This window comes from Myotis davidii, unplaced genomic scaffold (genome assembly GCF_000327345.1).
Source record: "Myotis davidii unplaced genomic scaffold, ASM32734v1 scaffold56, whole genome shotgun sequence".
Taxonomy (NCBI): domain Eukaryota; kingdom Metazoa; phylum Chordata; class Mammalia; order Chiroptera; family Vespertilionidae; genus Myotis; species Myotis davidii.
This window is the reverse complement of record NW_006287458.1, coordinates 195,571-208,258: the sequence shown is the minus strand read 5'-3', so window position 1 is coordinate 208,258 and position 12,688 is coordinate 195,571. Positions and strand designations below refer to the sequence as shown.

At 58.6% G+C, this 12,688-nt stretch overlaps 1 protein-coding gene across 1 annotated transcript in view; it reads left to right on the top strand.

Annotated features, from left to right (window-relative positions):
• The window catches only part of NOTCH3 (notch 3), a 30,649-nt gene that overhangs the window by 3,207 nt on the left and 14,754 nt on the right, over positions 1-12,688 (top strand). The window contains 21 exon segments of the mRNA XM_015560960.1: positions 1,957-2,099; positions 2,177-2,515; positions 2,604-2,726; positions 2,823-3,056; positions 3,629-3,784; positions 3,873-4,060; positions 4,583-4,694; positions 4,939-5,052; positions 5,815-6,048; positions 6,156-6,266; positions 6,707-6,899; positions 6,980-7,131; positions 7,339-7,452; positions 7,909-8,064; positions 9,183-9,408; positions 9,809-10,010; positions 10,159-10,312; positions 10,678-10,862; positions 11,694-11,826; positions 11,912-12,169; positions 12,251-12,369. Coding sequence (XP_015416446.1) covers positions 1,957-2,099; positions 2,177-2,515; positions 2,604-2,726; positions 2,823-3,056; positions 3,629-3,784; positions 3,873-4,060; positions 4,583-4,694; positions 4,939-5,052; positions 5,815-6,048; positions 6,156-6,266; positions 6,707-6,899; positions 6,980-7,131; positions 7,339-7,452; positions 7,909-8,064; positions 9,183-9,408; positions 9,809-10,010; positions 10,159-10,312; positions 10,678-10,862; positions 11,694-11,826; positions 11,912-12,169; positions 12,251-12,369 — 3,646 coding nt within the window.

The following is a 12,688-nucleotide window of genomic DNA, read 5'->3' as shown; positions in this document are numbered from 1 at the left end:
CCGGATTCCCCGGAGTGGAGCGGACTCAGGCCCAGAGCTGGGCTGTGGGATCCACTCCCCACGCACCCCCAGTCTCCTTACACGTCCCAGATACTCGTGTGCTTTCAGGGACGCCCCGCCACGGACTCTCAAGTCTTGCCCCCAAAGTAGGCTTCTAAGCCCTTGTCTCTGTCTCCCAGTCCTCGCCTCCCCTGCCCCCCCAAGTCAGCTCTCCCCTCCGTCTCCCCCGAAACCCAGGCCGTTAGGGGGCTGGGAGCTGGCTTCTCCCCTCAGGACACCACCTGCGCCCCTGTCCGGCCATGTCCCGACCTGTTTCCCTGGGGGCCGGGGTGGGGGGATCTTGTGGGTGACGCTGGGGACTGAGTCAGCTGCTTGAGTTGAGCCCTAAGCGCCTGGAACAAGCCAGAGGGAGGGACCAGCGGGAGGATGGGCAGCGTCGGGGTGGGGTCTGGGTCCTCGAGCCTCTCCAGGCCCTTCCCTCTGACCACGCAGGAGATTTCCAGTCCTCAGACCACCCCTTTTCCAGGTCTCACATTTCCCTCACACTCCGTCCAGCTGGCTTTGGGGAGGGGACTGCGGGCTAAAGGAACGCCCCCCCCCCTCAGCACCCGGCCTCCCTCCGCTGAAGAGGGCATCATTATTAGTGTCTACCTCGCTCCCACCAGTGGAAAGAAGGGATGTATGTGTTCCCAGAAAAGGAGTAGATGTTTTGTGGGGCCCTTCTCTCTATCCATGTGAACGTTGCCCCTCTCTGTGGCCCGGCCTGTGGGCTGGTGTCTGAGTGTTTGCCAGGCAATATGTGGAGTTGGTATGTTTGTGTATGTTCCCGGATCTGTATGTGTGTGCCGGCTGCTTGTCCTCTGGAGTCTGAGACTAGTTCTCTCTGCCTGGAGCACCCTTCCCCACACAGCCCATGGCCTCCTCCCTCCCGCCCCCATTCCTCTGTGCCCCTTATTTTGTGTCTTAGCTTCCGTTTCCTGTAGCTGCTGTGACAAATTACCCAAAACGGAGTGGTTTAAAACAACAGAAATGTACTCTCACAGTTCTGGAGACCAGAAGTCTGAAACCACGGTGTTGGTGTTGGCAGCCACCCAGCCACCCGTTCTCCAATGGCCTTCGGGGAGAGTCCTTCCCTCCTCGGCCGCCTTCTAGCAGCTCCGGGCTCTCCTTGGCTTGTGGGTGCAACACTCCACTCCAGTCTCTGGCTCTGCAGGGTCTTCTCTTCTGTCTCCCAAATCGCCCTCTGCCTTTCTCTTAAAAGAACATTATCATTGGATGTAGGGCCCACCTGGAAAATCCAGGATGACCTCATCTCTTTTTTAAAAAAAAACTATTAAAAAATACATTTTTTATTTCAGAGAGGAAAGGAGGGGGAGAGATAGAAACACCAAGGAGGAGAGAAAATCATCAATCAGTTGCCTCCTGCATGCTCCCCACTGGGAATTGAGCCCTCAACCCGGGCATGTGCCCTGACCCGGAATTGAACCGTGACCTCCTAGTTCACAGATTGAAGCTCAGCCACGGAGCCACACCAGCTGGGCAAATGATCTCATCTTGATGCATCACTTAGTTACATCTGCAAAGACTCTTTTTCCAAATAATGTCAGCCACAGGTTCTGGGACGTGGACATTTCTTCCCTAGGGCCACCACTCTATACTACACCATGCCCTTCATGGCCATCATGCCCCCACCACCCCCTGCCGGCATGCTGTATATAACGTGTGATTTGTGTATCTTCTCTTCCCCCAAGCTAGCTGTGAGCATCGAGAGGGTGGGACCACTTTTATTGTGCTTGCTGCTGTATTCCAATTGCTAAGAACATAGTAGGTACTTAGTGAATGTTGCGTGAGTGAACGAGTGTGTGTATTTATTATTGGTTTGCCCATGTGTTTCTTGCCTGTCTTGTGTGTATGTCTGTGTATCTCCTGTGCCCCCTGAGCTGTCTCTGCCTACAGGTGCCCACCAGGCTGGGTGGGTGAGCGGTGCCAGCTGGAAGATCCCTGCCATTCGGGCCCCTGTGCTGGTCGTGGTGTCTGCCAGAGCTCGGTGGTAGCAGGCACTGCCCGGTTCTCCTGCCGCTGTCCCCGTGGGTTCAGAGGTAAGGGATGATCTGGAAGGGACCCCGAGGTAGTAAGGATGTGGTCCACCTAACTCACCCTCTTTTGGTCCCTCCAGGCCCTGACTGCTCCCTGCCAGACCCCTGCCTCAGCAGCCCCTGTGCCCATGGGGCCCGCTGCTCAGTGGGGCCTGATGGCCGCTACCTCTGTTCCTGCCCACCTGGCTACCAGGGCCGCAGCTGCCGAAGTGACGTGGATGAGTGTCGGGGGGGAGGTCCCTGCCACCATGGTGGCACATGCCTCAACACACCTGGCTCTTTCCGCTGCCAGTGCCCAGCTGGCTACATGGGGCCGCTGTGTGAGACCCCTGCAGTGCCCTGTGCTCCTTCACCGTGCCGTAACGGAGGCACCTGTAGACAGAATGGCGATCTCACCTATGATTGTGCCTGCCTTCCGGGTGAGGAAGCTGCTCTCAGGGGAGGCAGCAGGGGCGGGAAAACAGGCCAGTCGACAGTGTCAATACTCGCCTCCTCCTCCCATGCTAGGGTTTGAGGGCCAGAACTGTGAAGTGAATGTGGATGACTGTCCAGGGAACCGGTGCCTAAACGGGGGGACATGTGTAGATGGCGTCAACACCTACAATTGCCAGTGCCCTCCGGAGTGGACAGGTGGGCACTGGGGCTGAAGGGAGCTGGGTGGCGGACCTGGGGGGGCGGGGGAATGCACAGTCCAGGTGACTGGACTGGTGCATCTGTGTGCCACAGGCCAGTTCTGCACGGAGGACGTGGATGAGTGTCAGCTGCAGCCCAACGCTTGCCACAACGGGGGCACCTGCTTTAACACACTGGGCGGCCACAGCTGTGTGTGCGTCAATGGCTGGACCGGTGACAGCTGTAGTCAGAATATTGACGACTGTGCCACGGCCGTGTGCTTCCACGGGGCCACCTGCCATGACCGCGTGGCCTCCTTCTACTGTGCCTGCCCCATGGGCAAGACTGGTGAGTGGCTGTTTCCCATGGAGGCGGCAAGGGAGCCGTTGATGGTTCTTGAGCGGAGGCAAGGATGGCATCTGATTTGAGTGTTAGAATGATTATACTGGAGGCCAGATATGGGGAGAGGGTACGCCTGGGAGAGGCCTGGGAGGAGGGGCTGTGTGTGGTACAGGACAGACGCCAGGGACATAGAGAGATATACTGTGAGCAAGGAAGAGAGGAGACCCTTGCAAGTGGCAAAGGTCAGAGAAGGTGTTTGGAAGGGGGATTTGAAAATGGAGGGAAGGGCAGAGGGTGCTACAGAAGCAAAGGCTTGAGGTAGGACTTTTTGCATGTTTCCAACCCATTTTCAAATGATTCAGAAAAAGGAGAGATCAGCCTTACAATAGCTGAATCTAGGTGGCGGGTGTATACATCAACCTCTCTGTATGTTTAAAATTTTTCATAATAAACAGGAAAAAGGAGCTACTAAATATGCTACAGGTTAATAAACACAGAACGTAAAACACGCTGCGGGTCTGCGGGGCCTTTGGGCGGCGCCGGAGGGTCTGCCCTTGACCTTACCTGTCCCTTCCCAGGGCTTCTGTGTCATCTGGACGATGCCTGTGTCAGCAATCCCTGCCACGAGGATGCTATCTGCGACACAAACCCGGTGAATGGCCGGGCCATCTGCACTTGCCCACCGGGCTTCACCGGTGGCGCGTGTGACCAGGATGTGGACGAGTGCTCCATCGGTGAGGGGGTCATTGTCTGAGTTTAGAAGGAGGGGACAGCTCATTCCCCAGCGGGCCATACCTACCCCGGCTGTGCCTTCTTCTGCAGGCGCCAACCCCTGTGAGCACCTGGGCAAGTGTGTGAACACACAGGGCTCGTTCCTGTGCCAGTGTGGCCGAGGCTACACGGGCCCCCGCTGCGAGTCTGACGTCAATGAGTGCCTATCCGGGCCCTGCCACAACCAGGCCACATGCCTCGACCGCATAGGCCAGTTCACCTGCATCTGCATGGCAGGTGCGTGGTGGATGGGGTAGAGGCTCGGCCTAAGGCTGGGTGCCTGCAGGAAGGGACGGGGTGTAACCGGGTTCCCAATGGGACCCTGAGAGGGTGAGGCCTGGGATGAGGGGGAGGTGGGGCCAGAGGAGAACCTTGTGAGAAGCTGGGGGCGTGGTCAAATGGAACCAATAGGATCTGCTGAGTGTGTAGTTCGGACCTAAGGACCGGCTGTGGGGCATGAGATAGGGGGGCAGGGGCAGGAGTGAGGTTTAGGTGGAGCCTGCAGACTTGGTGGGGTGTGCACAAGGCAATGCGGGGCCCGGGCCTGGGAGTTGGGGACAGGGCGTGTCTGTGGACTGGAGAGGGAAGAGGGTGGTCCAAAGGCAAGGTCCAGACGGAGTCTCAGAAGCCGTGGACTAGTCGGGACCACAGCTTGGTGAGGGTCCGGCCTGAGGACAAAAAGTGAATGTAGGGTTGCGCTGGGGGGGGGGGGGGTGGGGCGGTGTGGGGAGAGGTGGGTATTGCTACAAGAAATGTCTGAGATTTCACTGCCCTTCTGCGAGGTGGATATGGACGAGTGTCAGAGCAGCCCGTGTGTCAACGGCGGGGTCTGCAAGGACAGAGTCAACGGCTTCAGCTGCACCTGTCCCTCTGGTGAGGACCTTGGGGCCAGGGAGCCTGACACAGGAGGTCTCTGCAGGGGCACAAGCTCCAGGATGGGAGCCCGTGAGACCGTGTTCGCGGAAAACGATTGCAATAGAAACCGCGTCATGAGAAAATTTGAAATGGATTTAAAACTAAGTAAATGGGCTTCCCACCCAGACAAGGCAGAACTGGCGAGGGGTGACTGCTCTGACCCTCTCTGGGCCCCGGCTCACCCCACTCCCTCCCGACTCAGGCTTCAGCGGGGCGCTGTGCCAGCTGGACGTGGACGAGTGCGCGAGCACGCCCTGCAGGAATGGAGCCAAGTGCGTGGACCAGCCTGACGGCTACGAGTGCCGCTGCGCGGAGGGTGAGGGCTGGCCAATTACAGGCCGGCAGGGATTTGGAGGCGAGGCTAGTGGGGGGTGAGGGCCAATAACAGCCTTGGAAAGGGCTTCGGGGCAGGACTGCATCCAGTCAGGGCCAATGACAGCCAGGGGGCGGAGCCAATTAAGAACTTCAAAGCAGGGTTGGGTGCCAAAGCTTCTGGTCGGATACTGGGCGCAGGGAAGTGTGCGAAGCTTGACCAACGCTATCCCAAGCGACCTCCCATTTGTCCCCATTGGCAGCTGAGCGAGAGGCAGAACTGGGCTGATAGTGTAGGAATTGGAAACGGGGTCACAACTGGGTAGGATTTAACCGTGGGAGGGTCTTTTAAAAAATATATTTCTTTATTGATTTCAGAGAAGAAGGGAGAAGGAGAGAGAGATCGAAACATCAATGATGAGAGGGAATCATTGATTGGCTGCCTCCTGCACGCCCCCCACTGGGGATCAAGCCCGCAACCCAGGCCTGTGCCCTTGGCCGGAATGGAACCTGGGGCCCTTCCATCTGCAGGCCGAGGCTCTATCCACTGAGCCAAGCCGGCCAGGGCTCGTGGGAGGGTCTCGGTCCGGGGCGAATTGTGTAGCTTGTAGCTGGACGCAGTGGAGGCCACTAGGGACAGGGCCGGAACTGCCCCCGCTTTGTGCTGCCTCGATGGGCCTGAGGCAGAGCTGAGCCAGGATCGATTGGGGGCGTGGCTGCGCCGGACCTGGGCCAGTGGGCGGAGCCTGACCCTCTGGCCCTGCAGGCTTCGAGGGCACGCTGTGCGAACTCAACGTGGATGACTGCTCTCCCGACCCGTGCCACCACGGGCGCTGCGTGGATGGCATCGCCAGCTTCTCCTGTGCCTGCGCCCCGGGCTACACTGGCACGCGCTGCGAGAGCCAGGTGAACGAGTGCCGCAGCCAGCCCTGCCGCCACGGGGGCAAATGCCTCGATCTGGTGGACAAATACCTCTGCCGCTGCCCTCCTGGCACCACAGGTGGGACCGGGGGCTGGGCTGGGGCAGCAACAGTACATCCGGAGGGTTTCGGGAGTTGGGGAATGGTGTTCCCGGCGCTCTACCCCTGTCTTGTTCTCCTTCTGCAGGTGTGAACTGTGAGGTGAACATCGACGATTGTGCCAGCAACCCCTGCACCTTCGGAATTTGCCGGGACGGTATCAATCGCTATGACTGTGTCTGCCAGCCTGGCTTCACAGGTGGGCAAGGGGCTGCCACGGGAAGGGGGCCTGAGCGGGTGAGGGTGAAACCGCCCATCCTTCTTGGCCGGGTTTTGCCCGTCTCTTTGCACTGGCTTGGCCAATGAGATTGCCCGCACCTTATGGTCTCTCTGTTTGTCACAAAGTTGTCCCCATATTGGCTCGAGTTTATCCTGGAGCGTAGATAAGGCTGTTCTGATGGGGTGGGGCTGTTTCTGAGTGGGGCCAACGTGATTTTCAGTGAAAATGAAAATGACTTCATGTAAGTTTGGGGATGAAGATGATCTGGGGGCAGGGCAGCTCTGGGCTGAGGAGTGGCTGTTCTGGTTTGCAGAAGAGCTGATGTGTTATGAGATGGAGGATGTCCTTGCTCCAGGGCGTCCCTCTCTATCGGCTGGGTTGTCCTTGCCTTTGGTTGAGGTGGCCTGTGTGCTCCCCAGGGCCTCTCTGCAACATGGAGATCAACGAGTGTGCGTCCGGTCCCTGCGGGGAGGGCGGCTCCTGTGTGGATGGGGAAGGTGGCTTCCACTGCCTCTGCCCGCCTGGCTCCCTGCCTCCACTGTGCCTGCCCCCAAGCCATCCCTGTGCCCAAGAGCCCTGCAATCACGGTGTCTGCCATGACGCGCCAGGAGGGTGAGGCCTTTTCCCATCTCATGACCCCACCCCCCTTGCCTCTCGGCCCACTTGCCGGCCCTGACTGCTGCCCCCTTCAGGTTCCGCTGTGTATGTGATCCTGGCTGGAGTGGCCCCCAGTGCAGCCAGAGTCTCACGCGAGATGCCTGTGAGTCTCAACCCTGTGGGGCTGGTGGCACCTGCACCAGCAGCGGCATGGACTTCCACTGCACCTGTCCCCCCGGCATGCAGGGTATGTGCCCCCACTGTCCTGCCCAGGCTCTCCTGTCTCCCTCTTCCTTCTTCCTTCCCTCTGCTCCACTCTCTTCCTCCTGTATGTTTGCCTTTCTTTCTTTCCCCCCCTTGCAGCTTGGGAGGTGGGTATTAAGGTGGGGACGCTAGGGGGAGGATGGGAACAGGGAATCTCTTAAGACTGTTTCACTCTGCCTGCCCACCACAGGCCATCAGTGTGAGCTGCTGTCCCCCTGTGCCCCGAACCCCTGTGAGCACGGGGGCCACTGCGAGCCTGGTCCTGGCCACCTGGCTGTCTGCTCCTGCCCCCCTGGCTGGCAAGGTACATGAGTTTCCTCCTCTTCCTCCTTCCCTTCCCCTCATCCCCTCCTCCTCCTCCCCTTCCCCTCTCCTCCCTGGGGACCCAGTGGGGGACTCACCCTTGACCCTGTTTCTCTGGGAAGCTTCCTTTTGGAAAGGGACAGAGCTGGACACAGACACTGGCAGCCCCTGTGGTCATTGCTAGAAAAGAAGATGGGATAGGTGGCTGGGGAAGCTTGGTTTCAGGCTGGGATTTTGGGACAGCTTCCTGGAGGAGCAAAACTCAGAGCATACAGTCAGCACCCGCTGCAGCAAGAAGGCAGCCCTAGGACAGTGTGTGCAAAATGCCCAGAGGCCAGGGAGCGCAGGGCTCCTTGCCTTCACCTCTCAGCCTTTAGGTTCTTCATGTGTGACCGACACCCTCAGACCCCACCCTGTACCCTCTAACCCCAGATGTCACCTTATTTCCCACCCCCAGGCCCTCGATGTCAGCAGGATGTAGACGAGTGTGCTGGCCCCTCGCCCTGCGGCCCCCACGGGACCTGCACCAACCTGGCGGGGAGTTTTAGTTGCACCTGCCATGGGGGGTATAGCGGCTCTTCCTGTGACCAGGACATCGATGACTGTGACCCCAGTGAGTTCAGGGGAGCCTGCGGGGGGCGCTGCCCTAGGGAACATGTTCATTAAGCCTATACTGTGTGCTGGGCATTGTGCTTTAATTTCATCTTTGTAGTTCTCTTATTTTTTCCATTTTACTCCTGGAACTGAGACCTAAAGAGGTTACGTGACTTGCCTAAGGTCACGGAGCAGGTAAGGGATAAGTTGGGATCGGAGGACAGGTCTGCCTGATGCTCAGTCTGTGTGAGCAAGCGAGTAGGACTGTGTGTAAAGTATGAGATCAGAGGCCCCTAGTGAGTTCTCCAGGAGTGCTGTCCCACAGACAACGCAAGCCGCATAAGCAATTACAATTTTTTGAGTACTCATATTTAAAAAGTTAAAAAAAACAAGAAAGGTGATATTATATTTAATAATACATATCATTTAACCTAATATATAAAATTATCATTTCAACATATAATCAATAGAAAATTGTTGAGATATTTTACATTCTTCTTATTTTTAAATCCTCACTTGAGGATTTTTTTCATTGAAGGGAGGGAGGAGGAGGGAAGGAAGGAGAGAAAGAGAGACATCAATTGGTTGCCTCCCACACTTGTCCTGGTCTGGGGCCAGGGATCAAACCTGTGATCCATTGGTCCAAGGGCTGAATCTCTAACCACTGAGCAACTTAGCCAGGGCTACATTCTTCTTCTTCTTCTTTTTTTTAAAAAAAATATATATATATATTAAGCCTTCAGAATCCGAAATCTGGTGTTTGTTTTATACTTACAACACATCTCAATCTGGGCCAGCCACATGTCAAGGTCTTAATAGCCACATGTGGCCAGTGGCCACTATGCTGGCCAGTACAGGTCTGGAGGAAGCCCCCTGTGCTGAGTCAAGGGATTAAGCGGACACACCTGACAGTATGTGCTTAACAGCTCAAAAGGCCCTCTTGGTTCTGCCAGGCTCGTCCTCTTCCACCAAAGTGAGGTTTCCAGATACGGGAGGGGCTGCGGCAACAAAGGGGACGATTTGATCGCTCTGACCAGATAAGCCTGGCTTACTTCCAAGTTCCCGCTATGCAAGGCCTGGCCGGGTCAGTAAAGGCTGATGGGTGAGTGACCAGACCTCGTTCCCTTCTGCCCACAGATCCCTGCCTGAATGGTGGCTCCTGTCAGGACCGTGTGGGCTCCTTTTCCTGCTCCTGCCTCCCAGGCTTTGCTGGCCCCCGCTGTGCCCACGACGTGGACGAGTGTCTGAGCAGCCCCTGTGGCCCCGGCACCTGCACTGACCATGTGGCTTCCTTCACCTGCACTTGCCCCCCAGGCTATGGAGGCTTCCGCTGTGAGCAGAACCTACCCGACTGCAGCCCCAGGTGGATGGACCCTCTACTGGGAGCTCAGGAACTCTGGCGGGGGGCAGGGGGGGGGGGCATGGGACCTGAGCAGGAGTGGAGCTAAGAAGGGCGGGTCCTCAGGTTGGCATCCAACTCAGGACTCTGGTGCCTGATGGAGCGGTGTGGGAAGGGGCAGGGTCATCTTAGAGATGCTGGTCCCTAAGGGGGTGAGACCAGACCAGAGTGGGGCCTCCACGTGGTTCCCACGTTAGTGCTGAAGCACCTGGTAAATTGGGGCTGAGGGACAGGACAGGGCTGCAGTCTCTCCTGGCGGGAGGTAGAGGGTAGGGGTCCAAGTAGAGGCACTCAAGGCTAGGCCCAGGGTGGAGGGCGGGGCCTCCAAGGGGCGGGGCCTGACCCACCCTCGCTTTCCCTCCAGCTCCTGCTTCAATGGTGGCACCTGCTTGGACGGAGTGAACTCATTCAGCTGTCTCTGCCGCCCTGGCTACACTGGCGCGCACTGCCAGCAGGAGGCCAACCCCTGCCTCTCCCGGCCCTGTCTGCACGGGGGCCTCTGCACGCCCACCTACCCTGGCTTCATCTGCGCCTGTCCAGAGGGCTTCACTGGCGCTCAGTGTCAGGTGGGGTGGGGTCACTGGGAGGTGGGTTTTGGGGGGAGGTGTCTGGAGGGGTGTCCTGGGGGAGGGGCCTGCTGGACACCCTGGGGGAGAATCTGGGGAGTGATTTCTGGGGGTCGCTGGGTGCTGAGACTGTGGGCTTCCCCTGCAGACACTGGTAGACTGGTGCAGCCTTGAGCCTTGTCAGAACGGGGGTCGCTGTGCCCAGACGGGGGCCTCTTTCTACTGCCTCTGTCCTCCGGGGTGGAGCGGCAGCCTCTGTGACATCCAAAGCCTGCCCTGCAAACAGGCGGCGGCCCAGATGGGTGAGCGGGAGCGTGTGGATGGGATGTGCATGTATTTCCTGCCCCTGTGAGCCCAATGGAGCTGTGACAGCACACATGGGCGGGGCGGCGGGTGTGGCTGAGTGTGACTGTGTGACATGACTAGAGGGTGTGTGTGTCTGTCCCCATAAGACCACTGGGATCGCGTCTGCAGTGTGTGGCTGAGCTGGTGTGGGCAGCAAACGTGTGTGTGCCAGTGATGAGAACTGTGCAGTGTTGAGGGATGTGTGACAACCTGATGGAGGTGGTGGGACCCTGGTGACTGGTGGCAGCAGGGGTGTTAGGTGGTGCTGTGTGTGTTGCGGGTGGCGGGGGGGAGTGTGTGCCTGACACCCCTCTCTGTGCAGGGGTGCGGCTGGAGCAGCTGTGTCAGGCTGGTGGGCAGTGTGTGGACAAGGAGAGCTCCCACTACTGCGTGTGCCCAGAGGGCCGCACAGGCAGCCACTGTGAGCAAGAAGTGGACCCCTGCTTGGCCCAGCCCTGCCAGCACGGGGGCACTTGCCAAGGCTACATGGGGGGTTATGTGTGCGAGGTAAGGGGCACCCAGGGGAGGGGAGAGGGGAACTAGTCACATGTAGGTGTGTCTGGGCACACGTTTCTGTGTGTAGCCTGGTGTGGCTGTGTCTCTCTAGGAGAACCTAGTTTTTGTTTGTTTGTTTTGTTAGCTCTCACCCAAAGATATTTTTCCATTGAATTTTAAAGAAAGTGGAATGGAGGGAAGGAGGGAGGGAGGGGGGGGAGAGAAGGAGAGAGAGGGAAAAAGAGGGATAAACATCAATGTGCAAGAGACACATGGATTGGTTGCCTCCCGCATGCACCCCCATCTGGGCTGGGGACTGAATCTGCAACCCAATACGTGCCCTTGACTAGAATTGAACCCGAGACCCTTTGGTGCATGGGCCAGTGCTCTAACCACAGGGCAACACCAGCCAAGGTTTCATGTCTGGGCTTTTACTTTCGTGACTATGTGTTTGTGGGTGTCACCCTGGGTAGCTCTGGGGGTGTTTCTGTCTGTCTGGGTGTGTGTCTATCTTTGGTTGGTTCCTGGACATACCTGTGTGTCTGTGCATGGAGTCTCTCTGGGCATGAAGGCACATGCAGGTGCCTGAGTGTGCGTTCCTGGTTGTGTGTCTTGGGTAGATCTGGGTATCTGGGTGTTTCTGCTGTGTGTCTGTAGGAGTGTGTCCACCTGCACTGGGTATGCCTGGGTCCTCTGCGCCTGGGTGTGTGTTTTCTGCACCCTGGGACTGTCTCTGTGTTTTGGGCGACTGTGTGGTGTCTTTTTGTGCTGGGATTCTCTGTCTCCACCGGAGTGTCTGTGTCCCTCGGGGCTGAGTGGGTCCCTGTCTCGCCCTCACCACAGTGTCCGGCCGGCTACGCTGGTGACAACTGTGAGGATGACGTGGATGAGTGTGCCTCGGAGCCCTGCCAGCATGGGGGCTTCTGCATTGACCTTGTGGCCCGGTACCTCTGCTCCTGTCCTCCTGGGACACTGGGTATGCCAGGGCCAGGGTAGGGGGCAGGTTGGGAGGCGGGGTCTCTGTCCGCCCCTGACTCCTCCCCTGATCTTCCTTCCCCCAGGGGTTCTCTGTGAGATTAATGAGGACGACTGTGGCCCAGGCCCGCCCCGGGACCCAGGTCCGAGGTGCTTGCACAATGGTACCTGTGTGGACCTGGTGGGCGGCTTCCGCTGTGCCTGCCCCCCAGGATACACGGGCCTGCGCTGTGAGGCCGATATCAATGAGTGTCGCCCGGGCGCCTGCCACGCAGCACACACCCGGGACTGCCTTCAGGACCCCGGTGGGGGCTTCCGCTGCCTTTGCCGGCCCGGCTTTGCAGGTAAGGGTGGGCCAGGGGCTGACCTAGGGTCCGGCCTGTGTTCCCCCATCGTGGCTGATCCACGGGCTCCTGCTTGCCCAGGTCCCCGCTGTCAGACCGTCCTGTCTCCCTGCGAGTCCCAGCCCTGCCAGCACGGAGGCCAGTGCCGTCCTGGCCCAGGCTCTGGGGGTGCACTGACCTTCACCTGCCATTGTGTCTCGGTAAGCGGGGGTGGCTGGTCACATCAGGGTCTCCAGCAGGGAGAGGGACTGTGGCCTGGTGGGAGGGCGTGCCTTTAGGGGAGAAGAGGCGCAAGGGAAACGGGGTTCTGGGAGGTGTTGACATTACCTGGAAGTTGTGGGAAGGGGTGAGGCTGGGGCTTGGAGGCGTGGCTTCTTGGGGAAGGCAAGGCGTAGGTCCATAGTGGGGCATCCAGTGGAAGGGGGAGAGGTTTGGTACGACCTGGGGAGACTGGAGGCTCAAGCGTTCCCTGGTCCTGACCCCATCCTCCCCCCTCTCTCCCTTCCTCCCCCTGCCCCG